Here is an 18,152-nt window from a genome sequence, read left to right on the forward strand (position 1 = left end):
AGTGGAGAGAGTGGAGGAGCGGGGTGACGTGAGAGAACTTGGGAAGGTTGAACACCAGACGGGCTGCGGCGTTCTGGATGAGTTGTAGGGGTTTAATGGCACAGGCAGGGAGCCCAGCCAACAGCGAGTTGCAGTAATCCAGACGGGAGATGACAAGTGCCTGGATTAGGACCTGCGCTGCTTCCTGTGTGAGGCAGGGTCGTACTCTGCGGATGTTGTAGAGCATGAACCTACAAGAACGGGCCACCGCCTTGATGTTAGTTGAGAACGACAGGGTGTTGTCCAGGATCACGCCAAGGTGAAAACGCTGCCATAATGTCAAAGTAGAATTATGTTTTTCAACATTTTTACTAATGAATTAAAAATGAAAAGCTGAAATGTCTTTTGTCAAGAAGTATTCAACCCCTTTGTTATGGCAAGCCTAAATAAGTTCAGGAGTAATTAACAAGTCACATATGTTGCAGTAATAGTGTTTTACATTATTTTGGAATGACTGTAAGGTGCCTCAGTCGAGCAGTGAATTACAAACACAGATTCAACCACAAAGACCAGGGAGGTTTTCAAGTGCCTCGCAAAGAAGGGCACCTATTGTTAGATGGGTTAAAAGAAAGCAGACATTGAATATCCCTTTGAGCATGGTGAAGTTATTAATTACACTTTGGATTGTGTATCAATATACCCAGTCACTACAAAGATAAAGGCTCAGTTGTCGGAGAGGAAGGAAAACGCTCAGGGATTTCACCATTAGGCCAATGTTGACTTTACCGAGTTTCAGTTACCGAGTTTAATGGCTGTGATAGGAGAAAACTGAGGAGGGATCAACAATATTGCAGTTACTCCACAATACTAACCTAATTGACAGAGTGAAAAGGAAGCCTGTACAGAATAATTCCATATATTCTGTTGGCAACAAGGCAATAAAGTAATACTGCAAAACATTTGGCAAAGCAATTCACTTTTACTTATGAATACAAAGTGTTTTGTTCGAGGCAAATCCAATGCCACACATTACTGAGAACCACTCTCCATATTTTCAAGCATAGTGGTGGCTGCATCATGTTATGGGTATGCTTGTCGTCAGCAAGGACTAGGGAGATTTTCAGGATTTAAAAAATGGAATGGAGCTAAGCACAGGCAAAATCCTAGAGGAAAACCTGGTTCAGACTGCTTTCCACCAGACACTCTGACATTAATTCAACTTTCAGCAGGACAATAACCTAAAACACAAGGCCAAATATACACTGGAGTTGCTTACCAAGAAGACAATGAATGATCCTGAATGGCCGAGTTTAAGTTTTGACTTAAATCTGCTTAAAAATCCATGGCAAGTCCTGAAAATGGTTTTCTAGCAATGATCAACAACCAATTTGACAGCTCTTGAAGAATTTTATAAAAAATAAATGGCCAAATATTGTAAAATCCAGGTATGTAAGGCTCTTAGAGACTTACCCAGAAAGACTCACAGCTGTAATTGCTGCCAAATATGATTCTAACATGTATTGGCTCAGGGGTGTGTGTGAATACTTATGTAAATTAGATATTTCTGTATTGTATTTGTCAATATGGGGTATTGTGGGTAGATGGGTGAGAAAAAATATATATTTAATAAATAATACATTTTGAATTCAGGCAGCAAAATATGGAATAATTCAATGGGTATGAATACTTTCTGAAACAATGGTTCAAACACACATACGCACACACGCACGCACGCACGCACACACACACACACACACACACACACACACACACACACACACACATGCGTGAACAAGTAAATAGGGCAGTTATATACCTTCTAGGAAAGGAGTGGAAGAGAGAGGGTGGAAAAGCTTGCACATACTGTATATACACACACATACACACACTCACACCCGTGTATAGAGCTCACGTATCACAGTGTGGTGTTCATGACAGTTTGGACACGACGGTTAACAGGGTGGTGCAGTTTAGAGTTACTTGTTGTCAACGTCTCCAGCAGGTGCCCCTTGAGATAAGTGCGTGTGCATATGTGGTTCGTTTATCCTTGTGGGGTCCTAAAGTTCCCCAAAGTCCCCACAAGGATAGTAAAACAAGGAAAAGGCTATTTTAAGCTTAGGGGTTAGGTTTAGGGTTAGGGTTAGAATCCTGGTTAGGGTTAGAATTAGGGTTAGTGGTTAGGGTTAAGAATTAGGTTTAAGTTTAGGGTTAAGGTTAGGATTCTGGTTGGGGGTAGAATTAGGGTTAGGGGTTAGTGGTTAGGTTTAAGAATTAGGTTTAGGTTTAGGGTTAGGATTACATGTTAAGGTTAGGTTTAGGGTTAAGGTTAGGGAGTTAGGGAAATAAGATTTTGAATGGAAATACATTTTAGGTCACCATGAGGGTAGACTAAGTGTGTGTATATGTGTGTGTGTGTGTGTGTGTGTGTGTGTGTGTGTGTGTGTGTGTGTGTGTGTGTGTGTGTGTGTGTGTGTGTGTGTGTGTGTGTGTGTGTGTGTGTGTGTGTGTGTGTGTGTGTGTGTGTGTGTGTGTGTGTGTGTGTGTGCGTGCATGCGTGCGTGTGTTTATATTTAAATGTAGGAGCCAGCAGTCGAGAAATGCTGCTCCATAGTTCTTTAACCTTGACAATAGATTATCGACATACATCATACTGAATGAATGTCATGACTATCCCCTCTCTCTCTCTCTCTCTCTCTCTCTCATCTAATCTGTTTTGACAAATACCACAGTAGATAGGGACAACAATAGCAGTAGTTCACTAGAGTAAATAGTTAGAGATTTGGAGGTACAGATAGTGCTGTATCTTAGGAAGTGTTGTGTAAATGATTTAACAGCTGTATTCCAGTCATATTCACTAATCTCCATATGGCATTGATAGGCAACTAGATTCAGCTGCGGGACGATTTTTTACGGGACGGATGGTCGGGGGTCCGGAACATATTGATAATAATTGGTACACTGCAAATAGACCACAACTAAGCCCAGATAGAGGTTGTATTTAAAAGAAAATAACAATCATTTTATACCTTAATTACATATGTCTCTTTTATTATTTGTGGGAGTAGTTAGGAACAGATTTTCAACATTTGTTTTTTGTTGTAGCTGATTTCCTGATGATTTGAGTTTTTTTATAACAAATCTTTGGAAGGGGCTAAAGAGATCGCTTGCGGGATGGTTTTGGCCCAAGGGTTGCATATTACACATACGCAAGTGCATGCAAGCAAACACACTGGACCAGAGGCATAGGACCAGAGGCAGGGCAGGACAAGCATTACCTCACTGTTGCTAAGTGCCATAGCACTGTTTTGGTTTTGTGTTTTGGCAAAGAGAGACAAAGCTCGAGGATCTCAAGCTGAGAAACAATGTGGGCTGCTCCAGCAAACTGGACGTTCACTTAATGTTAGATATTGAGCTAATATGTATATGTCAACATTATTTGAAAAAAACAAATCATTTTTAACCACAGATGGAGAGTGTGTGTTTGCAATTGGAAGATGAATGAAAGGAATATAACTGTAACAGTAGCATATTCTACTGTATATGTGAGGGATGTCAAACTCCATGTGATTTGTGCAGACAGAAAAACACTTCTGAATGTGTGAGAGATCGAGAGGTACGCAAAGCATTTGAAAGGGACCACCTGTGTTTGTTGTCAGGGCAGCTGCTGCCGTTCGTTACTAGGCCACGCCGTACTCCCTCCCCCCCGCTCGCGGCTTGTTATGTCTCCTTAGCAACACTCCGGCTCTTAAACACTTCATTGACCACGTTAGAAACAGCCGGGCCAACCTTGACTCCTTCCCCCTCTGTTTTAACACAGCGGACGGGATCCTCTCGCGGGAAACAGGTCGCTATTGTTCCTCGTTAGCAACGATGGTAGCGAGACACGAGACAGTAACAAAGTGTCCCATTTGACCCCTGTTGGCAGCTTGTGTCTTGGGTAGCAGTACTACCCAAATAAAAACACTACATGTACTTTAGTTGTGGAAATAGGGGTCTAGTTGTGGGAATAGGGGTCTAGTTGTGGGAATAGGGGTCTAGTTGTGGGAATAGGTGTCTGCCCTTTTTTTTACCAGAATGACCCTCACTCTCTGGCCTCTGCCTCTCATTCAAAAGGTCAATTGTGTCATCCGACAGGGGATCCATGCTGAGTGACAGAGAATGTACACAAACAGTGTGAAGCAATCGATGCTAACTGGATAAGGCTACTGCACTACCGCTTGTTTCGGTAATGGATTGTTTGGATAATTATGCTGCGACACACGTGTCATAGGGGCTATAGGTAACAGCTTCATAACAGTAAATGAAGCAGCTCTTAAATAACAGAGTTATAAGCGGTGCATAAAGACCTATATACGTTCTTATGTCCACAACTGTTCTTCCAATGTCCAACTAAACATTCACAGGGTTTTAGGGATGGAGGTTTTGATGTATATTAAATCATGTTAATTTTATGTGTGGAAATGATATTTAGATATGATTTATTTCCTATATAAAGAAAACAATATTTAGGGTTAGAAATCAATCCGGGGGATTGGAGTTTCACAGAGAGGGATTGCCCTAGTCTTAGACAGTCCTCTACAGCCACATCAAACACAAGAGGTTTAACCAAGTAATTACTAAATACCAATTAAGGAGCTTTTCTCCGCTAGCATCCAAAGCCAGTTCCAACATAGTATAGCCACAGGGGAAACATTCTCATCTTTTAACCACCCAAGTCTTGTAATATGTGTGTGTGTGTGTGTGTGTGTGTGTGTGTCTGAGTGTTTACATTGCTGATGTATGTAGCTATACTCGTGGTTGATAAACTTCATGTGATGCTGCACTTGCATTAGCTAAATGTATTCATACACAAGGTTGTTCTCTGTTTTTTTTTCAGTGGTCAAGTTAATTAGGGAGCAAATTGTGTGTAAATGAGTCAGAACAAAGACAAACAGTTGTCGTTTCTATTTGAGGGACAAACCCTGTAAACCCAGAGAGCCGTGTCTGTCTGGCCTGCCAGTTTGTGCTATGTGGACATATATGCTTAACCTGATTACACACATATCCATACCCCCCCAAAGAAAAAAAAGAAAATGTGAAACAGGTGCATCTCCTTGTCTTTCATTTGTACCCATCTGTCATGTCCTCCATTTTATTATTTCCCTCTCTTTCCCCTCTCTCTTCCTTTCCCTCTCTGAACAAGTCCGAGCTTGTGGAGAGAGCGGGGCCAGACACAAACTGGAGGAGTTTCTCTTTAACAGGAAACTTGAGACCACTGTAGACAGAGAACAGAACATGCAGCCAATACACTGCACTTAGGGCTGGCCATGAATGAGTGTGTCTCATAAGGGTTTAGACACATTTAGACTGTGTGTGTGTGTGTGTGTGTGTGTGTGTGTGTGTTCATTCATGAGGAACTCTTTGTCTTTCCTTTTATGCACTACATTGGTGTTTCCAGCATACATTTCTGTGTGAATAAATAGTGTATGTATTTACATATAAACAACACTCACATATTTGGTTGTATCTATTCGTGAGATGGTTCTATCTTGTTAGAAGCTATCAGATTTCACCCTGCCGCCAGCCAGCCAACCAACACCCCCTCCCCCTACTCCTCTCTCTTTCCCTTTTTCCCTCTTCCTCCCTCTCAGGAAGCCCAACCCTGGAATTGATCCCACACTGGCATTTTTCCCAGGATACCCCTCCCCCGATCCCCTTTTTACCCCACCCCCACTCTGACATCCCCCTTCCACTGCCCTCCCCCACCCCACCCTGTCCTCCTGTCCTCCACCAGTTCCCAAGATAAACAAAGACCTCAGTTTGTCTGGGCTCCAACGGGGGTCACATAACCATGAATGGAGGGGCCAAATTGAGGGGGCTCCTTCTCTCTTTTTATAAGAAAAGGAGGAATGGCAGAGTTGTTTTTGTGATGGCCCAAAGGGGGTTGGACATGGTTGTGTTGTATACCTGCAAACTTTAGCTTTAAGTTGTGTCTGTTTACTATTTGGCTTTTAATGCCAAGTAAAACATGTAAAAAATAATCTAATCTCTATTTTATTTGTTTCAGCATTTTAAGGATATGTGGTGCTAAGTATGAAATGTCAATTACCTTCCGAGATTGTGTCGGTAAGAAATGTGAGATGATAGACACATTCAGTAGGCTGTCACAGATCTATCTGAATGAGCCAGGAGATAAGGGCACGATTGTATGTGGTGTAACTGGTTTATCGCTGGTATTTCAATAACTCGACAGCTTGTGGGAGAGCATTCTCAGAATAGAGCTTTGACAATTCCAGCGCACAGTGCTGATTCAATTGAACAAGGAGCTTTGAAAATGAAAGGGAATTCTCCTTCTCTCTCTGTGTGTGTGTGTGTGTGTGTGTGTGTGTGTGTGTGTGTGTGTGTGTGTGTGTGTGTGTGTGTGTGTGTGTGTGTGTGTGTGTGTGTTCATGTGTGTGTGTGTGTGTGTGTGTGTGTGTGTGCGCAATCTAGTAGTCAACCCCTCAGGCTAAGTAGTCACATGCTTTCATTCTCAAGGGTGTTTGTTAGAACAAGCTGCACAAGTGTCAGCTGAACTTTTTGTCTGTCAAACAAAGTTAAAGTAGAAAACATAGTGAACAAGTAAAGAGATTTGCAAATATTCATCAAAGCTGAAATAGTCAGATGGATAGCTTGATAAATAGATTATTGGCCTATTGTGTTTTGGCTTCATTAAGAAGATGCAGTGGGGCAAACAAGTATTTAGTCAGCCTCCAATTGTGCAAGATCTCCCACTTAAAAAGATGAGAGAGGCCTGTAATTTTCATCATAGGTACACTTCAACTATGACAGACAAAATGAGAAAAAAAATCCAGAAAATCACATTGTAGGATTTTTAATTTATTTATTTGCAAATTATGGTGGAAAATAAATATTTGGTCAATAACAAAAGTTGATCCTTTGTTGGCAATGACAGAGGTCAAACGTTTTCTGTAAGTCTTCACAAGGTTTTCACACACTGTTGCTGGTATTTTGGCCCATTCCTCCATGCAGATCTCCTCTAGAGCAGTGATGTTTTGGGGCTGTTGCTGGGCAACACGGACTTTCAACTCCCTCCAAAGATTTTCTATGGGGTTGAGATCTGGAGACTGGCTAGGCCACTCCAGGACCTTGAAATGGTTCTTATGAAGCCACTCCTTCGTTGCCCGGGCGGTGTGTTTGGGATCATTGTCATGCTGAAAGACCCAGCCACGTTTCATCTTCAATGCCCTTGCTGATGGTAGGCTTTGTTACTTTGGTCCCAGCTCTCTGCAGGTCATTCACTAGGTCCCCCCATGTGGTTCTGGGATTTTTGCTCACCGTTCTTGTGATCATTTTGACCCCACGGGGTGAGATCTTCCGTGGAGCCCCAGATCGAGGGAGATTATCAGTGGTCTTGTATGTCTTCAATTTCCTAATAAATGCACCCATAGTTGATTTCTTCAAACCAAGCTGCTTACCTATTGCAGATTCAGTCTTCCCAGCCTGGTGCAGGTCTACAATTTTGTTTCTGGTGTCCTTTGACAGCTCTTTGGTCTTGGCCATAGTGGAGTTTGGAGTGTGACTGTTTGAGGTTGTGGACAGGTGTCTTTTATACTGATAACAAGTTCAAACAGGTGCCGTTAATACAGGTAACGAGTGGAGGACAGAGGAGCCTCTTAAAGAAGAAGTTACAGGTCTGTGAGAGCCAGAAATCTTGCTTGTTTGTAGGTGACCAAATACTTATTTTCCCCCATAATTTGCAAATAAATTCATTAAAAATCCTACAATGTGATTTTCTGGATTTTTTTCCTCATTTTGTCTGTCATAGTTGAAGTGTACCTATGATGAAAATTACAGGCCTCTCTCATCTTTTTAAGTGGGAGAACTTGCACAATTGGTGGCTGACTAAATACTTTTTTGCCCCACTGTATATTCATCTTGTTGAGAGAATCTAGACTAGAGTTTGTTGGCTTTCCTCACTTCTTGGTAACAAAGGGGTTATTGTAGCATAACTTGTCTGGACATGTTTCAGGAGTGGTGATTGAGCTGTTTGGCTGCTGCTCTGGAGAGCTTTCAGATGAACTAGAGAGATGTAGGCCACAGAGGGACAGTGACCTCTAATCTTACATGTCAGGGGTCAAAACACCTTGGTCAAAATCCATCTATCTTCTTATGGCATGGCTTATCTACAGGTAAGTGCTAACATCAAGGAAACATGAGTAAATGAGGGATACAAAATACATAGAAGCAGGCGCTTACACACAGGTGTGGTTCCTGAATTAATTATGCAATTGACATCCCATCATTCTTTGGGTTATGTATGAAAAAGCCTAGTTGCCCATTATTTTGATTACCCTGGCTAGAAGAAGAGATATCTGTGACTTTGAAAGAGGGGTCTCAAAGGAGCAAAGGTGGTTTGAAGTGTGTGTGTTTGTCTCAGCCACTAGATCTCAACCCTAATGAACACTTATGGGAGATTCAGGAGCGGTGCCTGAGACAGTGTTTTCCACCACCATGAACAAAACACCAAATTATGGAACTTTTCGTGGAAGAATGGTGTCACATCCCTCCAATAGAGTTCCAGACACTCGTAGAAGATATGCCAAGGCGCACTGAAGCTGTTCTGTCGGCTTGTGGTGCTCCAACACCCTATTAAGACACTATGTTGGTGTCTCCTTTATGTTGGCAGTTACCTGTATGTTGTAGCCTGTAAATATTTGGTTACTTTGCAGTCAATATCGAAAGTGAAGTTAAAATACTTAGTTTGTTCATGTACAGTATGTGTATATTTCCAGTACAAAGCTTTTGTAAAAGGAGGTATTACAGTACCATATATTTTCATAAATATTATGTTGGCTATTCTCATTGTAAGAATGTAGAGGGTACACTTTGTGCAGTCCTTTTTCACTGGCCCTTACACACTAAAAGCTTGGTCACAGAGCCTGCGTGTTGGCATTGGGCCAACTGTGGCTTCAGCTTAGTATCTCAACGAGTACATTTAATCAAACCAATATTTCCCTTAAATTCCTTGTGTTTAGCCTATACATTCCATTCTCTCTTTCTTTCTCACACCCACACACAGTGGCTCAGCAGGAAATGGTTTCGCAACTCACTTCTCTCCTCTCTCTCCCTTTCTCTAGCTCTGTCTTTTTTCCAGGAATCTGGAATTCTGAAAGAGGGGCCAACAGTTTCGGAGGGTGATGGAATGGACAGCTGCATGCGTTTAGCTCGGAAGGAGCCAGGCATCTACAGGGCCTTCAGAAAGTATTCACATCCCTTGATTTATTTCTGCATTTTGTTGTGTTACAGCCTGAATTGAACATTTATTAAATGTATATTTTTGTTGTTGTCACTGACCGACACACAATACCCCATGATGTCAATGTGGAATTATGTTTTTCAACATTTTTACAAATGAATTCAAAATGAAAAGCTGAAACGTCTTGAGTCAATGAGTATTCAACCCTTTTGTTATGGCGAGACAAAAATAAGTTCAGGAGTACAAATGTGCTTAACAAGTCACATAATAAGTTGCATGGATTCCCTCTGTGTGCAATAATAGTGATAACGTGATTTTTGAATGACGACCTAATTTCTGTACCCCACACATGCAATTATCTGTAAGGGCCCTCAGTCAAGCACTGAATTTCAAACATAGATTAAACCACAAAGACCAGGGAGGTTTTCCATTGCAGCGCAAAGAAAGGTACCTATTTGTAGATAGAAGCAAAAAAACTAAAAGCCATTGAATATCCCTTTGAGCATGGTGAAGTTATTAATGAACCTTTGGATGGTGTATCAATACACCCAGTCACTACAAATATACAGGTGTCCTCCCTTACTCAGTTGTGAGAGAGGAAGAAAACTGGGCAGTGATTTCACCATGAAGCCAATGGAGACTTTAAAACAGTTACAGAGTTTAATGGCTGTGATAGGAGAAAACTGAGGAGGGATGAACAACATTGTAGTTACTCCACAATACTAATCTAAATGTCAGAGTGAAAAGAAGGAAGCCTGTACAGAATAAAACATATTCCAAAACATGCATCCTGTTTGCAACAAAGCACTAAAGTAATACTGCAACAAATGTGGCAAAGCAATACATTTTTTGTCCTGAATATAAAGTGTGGGAGATTAATTAACCTTTCAGCAGGACAATAATGTAAAACACAAGGCCTAATAATACACTGGACTTGCTTCCCAAGAAGTGAGTCCTGAGTGGCCCGAGTCACAGTTTTGACTTAAATCTACTTGAAAATCTATGGCAAGACCTGAAAATGTTTAGCAATGATCAACAACCAACTCGAGCTTGAAGAATTTAGAAAAGAATAATGGGCAAATGTTGCCCTATCTAGGTGTGGAAAGCTCTTAGAGACGTACCCAGAAAGACGAACAGCTGAAATTGCTGCCAAAGGTGCTTCTACAAAGTATTGACTCAGGGGTGTGAATACTTATGTAAATTAGATATTTCTGTATTTCATTTTCAATAAATGTACACACATTTCTAAAAGCATGTTTTCACCAAACAATATATTTGAACAATTTTGATATCAGGCTGTAACACAACCAAATGTGGAATAAGTCAAGGGGTATGAATACTTTCTGAAGGCACTGTACTCTCATGTGTGCAGCCTTCCGTCTGTCTCAATACTGGGAGTGGAGAGAGGATGGGCGCTTAGTAATTGCATCACATGCAGATTAGTCATGCAACATAAAACATGATCAGACAATAAAACCATTCCCACACCTGTAGAGATCCTTTAAACCCCGTCACTCTCCCCGTCCCTCTCTCTGTCTGTCTCATGCATGCAAGCATGCATACACTTGCACTACTTTTCATGAGAATAAGGTGATACGTATAATACCTAACCCGGTCCATAAATTCCTACCATCTTATTAAGCAAATATAACCGAGCCAATGTATGCCTTTAAAAAAAGGACCACACATTATAAAACAAGCTCCCCTCCAGTGTTCTTCAAACCTAGCCATTGGGATCTACAGGGTGGGCAAGGTTTCGTTCCAACCCTGCAATAAGACCCGATTCAACTGATCAAGGGCTTGATGATAAGTTGAGTCCGGTGGGGTACAGTAGCAACTGGCTCTAATCAAATCCTGCACATCCCCAGGAACCAGGATTCAAGTACACTGCTCTCCTCCTCCATTTTCTCTCTCTCTGTTTGTGTTCTGCTGGTGAGAGCGCTTGTCCTGGGACCGTCGTGACCCACATTCTATGTGTCAGCCTGCCTAGCCGGGATCCAGCCGGCTTTAGCCGCGCCTTCTGCTGCATCTCCAGGGAGCGCCGGCTATTAATACCCAGCTGTGACCGTGTGAAGACATGTGGCCATGCAGGACACAGCAGGCTAAATCCCATTTAAGCCCACGCTGCATTGCCTGCATAGCCGCATTGGACCAATTTGGTGTTGGAAATATGTTCGGATGGTGCAAAGACATCCAAGGAATTACATTAGGGTTGTATACACTGAGTATACTTAACATTAGGAACGCCTTCCTAACATTGAGTTGCACTAACAGCCTCAATTTGTAGGTCATGGACTCTACGAGTCGAAAGCGTTCTGTCAAGTTGGCTGGATGTCCTTTGGGAGGTGGACCATTCTTTATACACACGGAATACTGTTGAGAGTGAAAAACCCAGCAGCGTTGCAGTTTTTGGCATGAACCGGTGCGCCTGGCACTTACTACCATACCCCGTTCAAAGGCACTTAAATCTTTTGTCTTGCCTATTCGCCCTCTGAATGGCACATGACACAATCCATATCTCAATTGTCTCAAGACTTAAACATCCTTCTTTTAACCTGTCTACTCCCCTTCGTCTACACTGACAGAAGTGGATTTAACAAGTGACATCAATAAGGGATCATAGCTTTCATCCGGATTCACCTGTTCAGTCTATGTCATGGAAAGAGCAGGTGTCCTTAATGTTTTGTATACATAGCATATGTATGTAGTATCAATTGCATGCCTACACCCTGTTTTTTTAAATGTAGTACCATTTAGTAACAGTACTCATTGAGATGTTACATGGATAGAAGGATGTTCTCCTTTAATACCCACAATGTTGCACATTTTTAGACGGAGTCTATGTTTACTTCCCCAAGTGTACAGTCCTATAGTGGGTCTATGGAAACCGTTTTCCTGTAGATTGGTTTCTTGACATGGGCTTCCCTGTGAAATGAATGAGCTTGTTACCTCACTGACATAGACGTGTAAATATGTGTTAAGGTTGAACAAACAATGGTATGGTTTAGATAGTTCAAGTTGGTAAGAGAATGGTTCAGGTGACACTAGAATTACCAAATGTATAATTAGCCCGTACGTCCATTAGGTTAAAAGCACCAGGTTATTGGAGCACAGCTCGTAGTTTACCCATTAGCCTACATGTTGAACAGTACAAACCAGGGTTAGCTTCAACATAGCAGAGGATAGAGTAGAAACCTGAGGCTGCATGGTGGACATGCCTGTAAGCACAATGAAAATGGTTCAGAGAGTAGGAAAAAGAAACTGGTTCGAGGCCTGACAAGTTTCCCGACTATCTGGAATGGTGAATGGGCTAGAAATAATTCCTGAAAACATTTCCTTATCTTGATAAATAGGTTGTCTTTCCTCATTGAGCAATAAATAGTTGTGGTGGAAGTTGCAAAATGATTGGACCAGAGAAACATGCTGGTTGTCACTGGCATGGCGTCTTCTGTACACAGCCACATGACGCAAAGCAACAGCTGCTCTATCAAGGTCAAAAAAAAAAAAGTACTGGTCTTTAGAAACATTAGGCCAAGATTAGCATTTAGCATAACACTATAATTGATGTAAGAATAGGCACAATGGAACAAGCCTGAATTGACTGAGGATTAGTAGGGGCGACAAGTTGCAACATATTGTATTTGCTTGAAGAAAGAATATCCCTTTAACGGAGAACATAAGATGTGATGATTAGAATTACTAAGTGTCATACCATACACCTATATTTTAATTTAGCATTGCATTTATGCTGTGAAGTTAGCTACTGTGCAAATGGTATCCTACCTACCACATCTGCCAACCACCTCTACCAGGTGACACCGTCGCAGCACTTAGTGCATTATGTACAAACCAACCCAATGAAAAAAAGGAGAGCAAAAGAAAAGTGAATTGTTAAACAAAATGCTTTAATACGTGAGCATCACGCAATCATAATCCATGGCAGATACCAAAATACATAGAATAGGACATGGGAAAACAGGATTTACAGGCACAATATTACAAATGTACAAGTCTTTATAAAACAAAGACGTTAGAAAACAGTGACTGACAGATAGACGTCAGCATTGAGCGGTCACATTCAGTCCTGTAATATTACCCTTGTTAAGGATACATTTTAATAAATGATACTCAGCTTTTGGAATACTGTAGCTGACTTGTGTCGGAGCAGGTTACAGCGTTAACTGTCATAAGCCACTGGTTACATTAGTATTACTCGTCTAAATGCCACCTTGCTCACATCCTTTCAGAAATTCCATGTAAATAGCTACAACAGTAGGCCTACTTTCATTGTGATCTTTTGGGGAATTCCAATTTACTACTGTCTTCCACGTTCCACCACGTGGGGGTTAGAACTGCAAAGGTCGATGAAACCTCCCGTTCTACCCCTATTAAAATCCCCCAAGTAGGATATCAAAATCACAGTTTCAAAGTTTAAAAAGCAACAATTGCAGTACTCCAAGGGCTGAGGTTTTTGAGCATTTGATCACAACAGATTTGCCCAGAGTCACTGTCCTCTGCCTCGGAGTCAGGCTGCTCTCCCTCTTTGTTACTCAGAAGTCCAGAAAAACTGGAACCGAATATTGTTATCAAACTCGATACATTGCTAGTGTCCATTTCTTCAGTTTCCCCTTTATTCTCGTCGTTTGTAGAAGTTAGTTTCGTTCTTTTCGTTGGTGAGTCTGTGAGTTCAAAGTCATCGGCAGTCCGTTTCCTGTTAGTGTAAACCTGGGGAGCTTTGGGCTCGTACGAATGTTTCTCCGCTGATTCACTGTTGTCCGTCTGGCAGTCTGTCGGCGTCTCCGTTTCCTCTTTTGGATCACTCGGAGAGGGAGCACTGATACAGCTGGATGAGATGGCAGTAACACTGGCGACCTCACAGGTCTGAGTAACCTCCGGACTCTCTTCCGGGGTTTTGATGTCGCTACATCCTGATTCCGAAACTCCATTTTCGGCGCTGTCTTGATCACCACTCGCTTGAGTTTCTACGTTGAGTCCCGCCGGGGATTCAACCACATCTCTGGGCTCCTGCTTGTCCACCGCCACTTCGCTTTGCTCGTCCGATTCAGACAGGCTCTCTGTCGAACCGGGGACCAATTTGCCTTGTTTAGAAGCCATGTACTCCCCCTCACACCACTCTCTTGCTTGCTGGGCGCTCAGGCATATGCCGCCGTAGTAGTCACTCAGGTATACTTGCCGGGCACTCCGTAGAACGAGGGAGACCAGTAGATTTTTGTGTAGTTTGATACCACCACGTTGCACTCGGGAATTATAAATCTTCCCAAGTGAAATACTCATAATCCGATGCGCCTCAACTTTAAACTCCATGATTAAAAACTATTAGCTTGGTAAGCAAAAGCACCCACGGTCTTAATTGTGCTTCAGTCCACGTCGAAACAACTGGTTAGAAAGGTAATCCTAAAATCCCGGGTGTAAATGTAGGCTATTCGAGTTTTTTTCGACTGCACGCGATTCGCTTACAAATCGCACTGAATTCAACAGTGACGTAAATGTATATATATATATATTTTTTTTTAGAAACGGGCATTTGATGAATGCAAGATGTGTTTCATCGTTCTCCTGAGCAGAATCAAATTGGTGCATGGGTGAAGAAATTAAAGGCTTTCATTAAATTCTTACACCTTTCGCTTCAATCAACAGCTGAGCATTAAGAGGAATGGGGCTGTATCTATTTTTAACACAGCTTTATACCCTAACGTAACAACCAGGCCAGCCAATGAAAATACGTGTCGTCTTTACAATCACTACGAATACTGCCCCGCCAAATCCATATGGACCAATGGGCGTGCGCTAAAAATATAAATCAGATTTAAATACAAACCTGAGAGAGTGTTTTAAAGGGATAAACGCATTTTTAAGCAGTTGGAAATAGCCTTGTAAAAATATATATAAAAGTGCACATAATAAAGTATAACACCCAAGACATAGGCTATAGCTTATTATATTGTAGGTTCTAATGTGATTTCACATTATGAATGAGCTTATTTGATAGTTTTAGATTAAAAAAAAAATACATTTTATCAATTTATTTGTGCTATTTTACATTAGTCCAAAATGTTTCTGATAATCATACTTTTAATATCAGAAATGTTTAGATTTCCCCTTACTGTTATCTCCCGAACCAAAATGTTAGTCTAGTCTTTTCGGTAGAACAACACTAATACATAAATACAGCTCTTTTCTGCTGCCATGCTGTGTCCCCTTTTAGAGTACGGTATATTTTCTATTTGATTGCTGACTTCCTGAGCTGATGTAATGCCTTGACTGTAAAGTATAACACCCAAGACATAGGCTATAGCTTATTATATTGTAGGTTCTAATGTGATTTCACATTATGAATGAGCTTATTTGATTATTTTAGATTTTTTTTAAATCAATTTTATCCATTCATTTGTGCTATTTTACATTAGTCCAAAATGTTTCTGATAATCGTACTTTTAATATCAGAAATGTGTTTAGATTTCCCCTTACTGTTATCTCCCGAACCAAAATGTTAGTCTAGTCTTTTCGGTAGAACAACACTAATACATAAATACAGCTCTTTTCTGCTGCCATGCTGTGTCCCCTTTTAGAGTACGGTATATTTTCTATTTGATTGCTGACTTCCTGAGCTGATGTAATGCCTTGACTGTTTTCAGCCAGGTCACATGATGCTTTTGTGCCGTGTCCTGGCAAAGGCAAATTCTAGTGAATGAACAGTTAGGAGGGGGAGGGGTAGTGGTGTTTCGTTTCAGGAGACTGTTATGCTGCATTCATAACCAAGTGGGAAGGTGCTATTACCACATACGACTGAGAATAATCCACTCGAACGCCCCTACAACTGGTGGGAAATTCGTCTATCATCTCTGAGCTCCAACTTCTCCCACGTGCAAACCCTTGGAAAATACCTCAATACTACCTTTTTCGGCAACAACAAAACATTATTTATAACAATAAATATATATATATTTTAAGACTAATTTGTTTACAAGCGTGATAGGTGTACTTTTAGTTAGGTTGACGCAGCCATTAGCCAATCAACATTTCTCAACAAGTTAAAAGCACATGAATGCATCCAACTGGTATTTACAACTTCAGAACGGGTAATTACCTTCTTCCCACTTGGCTATGAACGCAGCATTAGGGTATGCATTAGTTATGTGGGGGGAGGGTGTGTTGAAATGTACTCTAATCTTAATGGAAAATAAGTGTCTCTTGAGCCTATAGCTCAGTATAAAATGTGATTTGTCAAGTCATTGTCTGGACATGTGTGGGTCATAATTTGCATGATTTTTGTGATTTAAAAAAAACATGCCTATAACACTTACCTCAATTGTTGGTAACAAGATAAACAGTTTGTGGGTCCATATATCACATATTTAAATACCCTATTATAGGCATATGGTATTATGCTCATAGGGTTCAATTCAATCCAAAAATATATTTATAATATCATAGAAACACAATCCAATTCTTAACCTGAAGTAGTCCTTGGATTAAACTAAAATCCAATCCATGTATGCGATAAAAAAGGGATGTGACCTGGCTGACCATCAAACGCTCGCAGGTTGAATAATTATCTAATTGATTGAGGATTGTTTATTTGCATTAATGCTTTTTAATTTATCACAAATATTGAACATAAAGGACCCTGTTAAGACCGTGTAGATCGGCTACTGCAGTGGGCAAATTGACTGATCCATAAATTATAATGAGTAGTGATTAGCATGCAAGGTCAATAATGGCACCGGAAGAGATGGCTGCCATTGTACAGGATCCTAACCAATAGTGTTATTTTGTGTGTTTTTTTCTGCATTATTTGTGACTTATTTTGTACATAATGTTTCTGCCACTGTCTCTTATGACCGAAAAGACCTTCTGGATATCAGAACAGCGATTACTCACCTCGAACTGGACGAAAACATTTTCTTTAATGAGTCTGGACGAAAACATTTTCTTTAATGAGTTAGTCGCAAAGGATTTACTCCAGATACCCGACAAGGCACAAATCGCCATCATTCGCGTGAACAGAAGATGCAGATACAGGGGACACAGGTCCGGGTTCCTTGTGAGAACTCGTTGGCAAGGTGAGAATAACCCGTCTCTGCCATCCGTCCTATTGGCCAATGTGCAATCATTGGAGAATAAACTGGATGAGTTTTGTTCAAGACCATACTAACAACGAGACATTAAAAACTGTAATATCTTATGTTTCACCGATTCTTGGCTGAACGACGACATGGATAATATACAGTTGGCTGGTTTTTCCGTGCACCGGTAATACAAGGGGTGGCAGTCTGTGTCTATTTGTCAATAACAGCTGATTCGCAAAATCAAAAATGAAGGAAGTCTCAAGATTTTTCTAGCCTGAGGTAGAGTATCTCATGATAAGCTGTAGACCACACTATTTATCATGCGCGCTTTCATCTATATTTTTTGTAGCTGTCTATTTACCACCACAAACTGATGCTGGCACTAAGACGAAACTCTCACTCAACGAGCTGTATAAAGCCATAAGCAAACAAGAAAATGTTCATCCAGAGCCGGCGCTCCTATTGGCCGGACACTTTAATGCAGGGAAACTGTTTTGCCTCATTTCTACCAGCATGTTACATGTGAAACAAGAGGAAGAAAAACTATAGACCACCTTTACCCCACACACAGAGACACATACAAAGCTCTCCCCCACCCTCCATTTGGCAAATCTGACCATAATTCTATCCTCCTTATTCCTGCTTACAACTAAACACTAAAACAGGAAGTACCAGTGGCTCACTCAATACGGAAGTGGTCAGATAATGCAGATGCTAAGCTACAGGATTGTTTTGCTATCACAGACTGGAATATGTTCCGGGACTCATCCGATTGCATTGAGGAGTATACCAGATCAGTTACTGGCTTCATCAATAAGTGCATCGATGACGTTGGCCCCACAGTG

At 41.2% G+C, this 18,152-nt stretch overlaps 1 protein-coding gene across 1 annotated transcript; it reads right to left on the reverse strand.

Moving 5' to 3' along the window:
* Positions 1 to 13,101: 13,101 nt before the first annotated feature.
* LOC115108132 (immediate early response gene 5 protein-like) lies at positions 13,102 to 14,899 on the reverse strand. Its single transcript, XM_029632138.2, has one exon. It carries the CDS (start codon positions 14,540 to 14,542, stop codon positions 13,649 to 13,651), a length of 894 nt encoding a protein of 297 aa, XP_029487998.2. The 5' UTR covers positions 14,543 to 14,899; the 3' UTR covers positions 13,102 to 13,648.
* Between the last annotated feature and the right edge of the window lie 3,253 nt (positions 14,900 to 18,152).

The sequence above is a fragment of the Oncorhynchus nerka genome, linkage group LG24, assembly GCF_034236695.1.
Source record: "Oncorhynchus nerka isolate Pitt River linkage group LG24, Oner_Uvic_2.0, whole genome shotgun sequence".
Lineage (NCBI taxonomy): Eukaryota > Metazoa > Chordata > Actinopteri > Salmoniformes > Salmonidae > Oncorhynchus > Oncorhynchus nerka.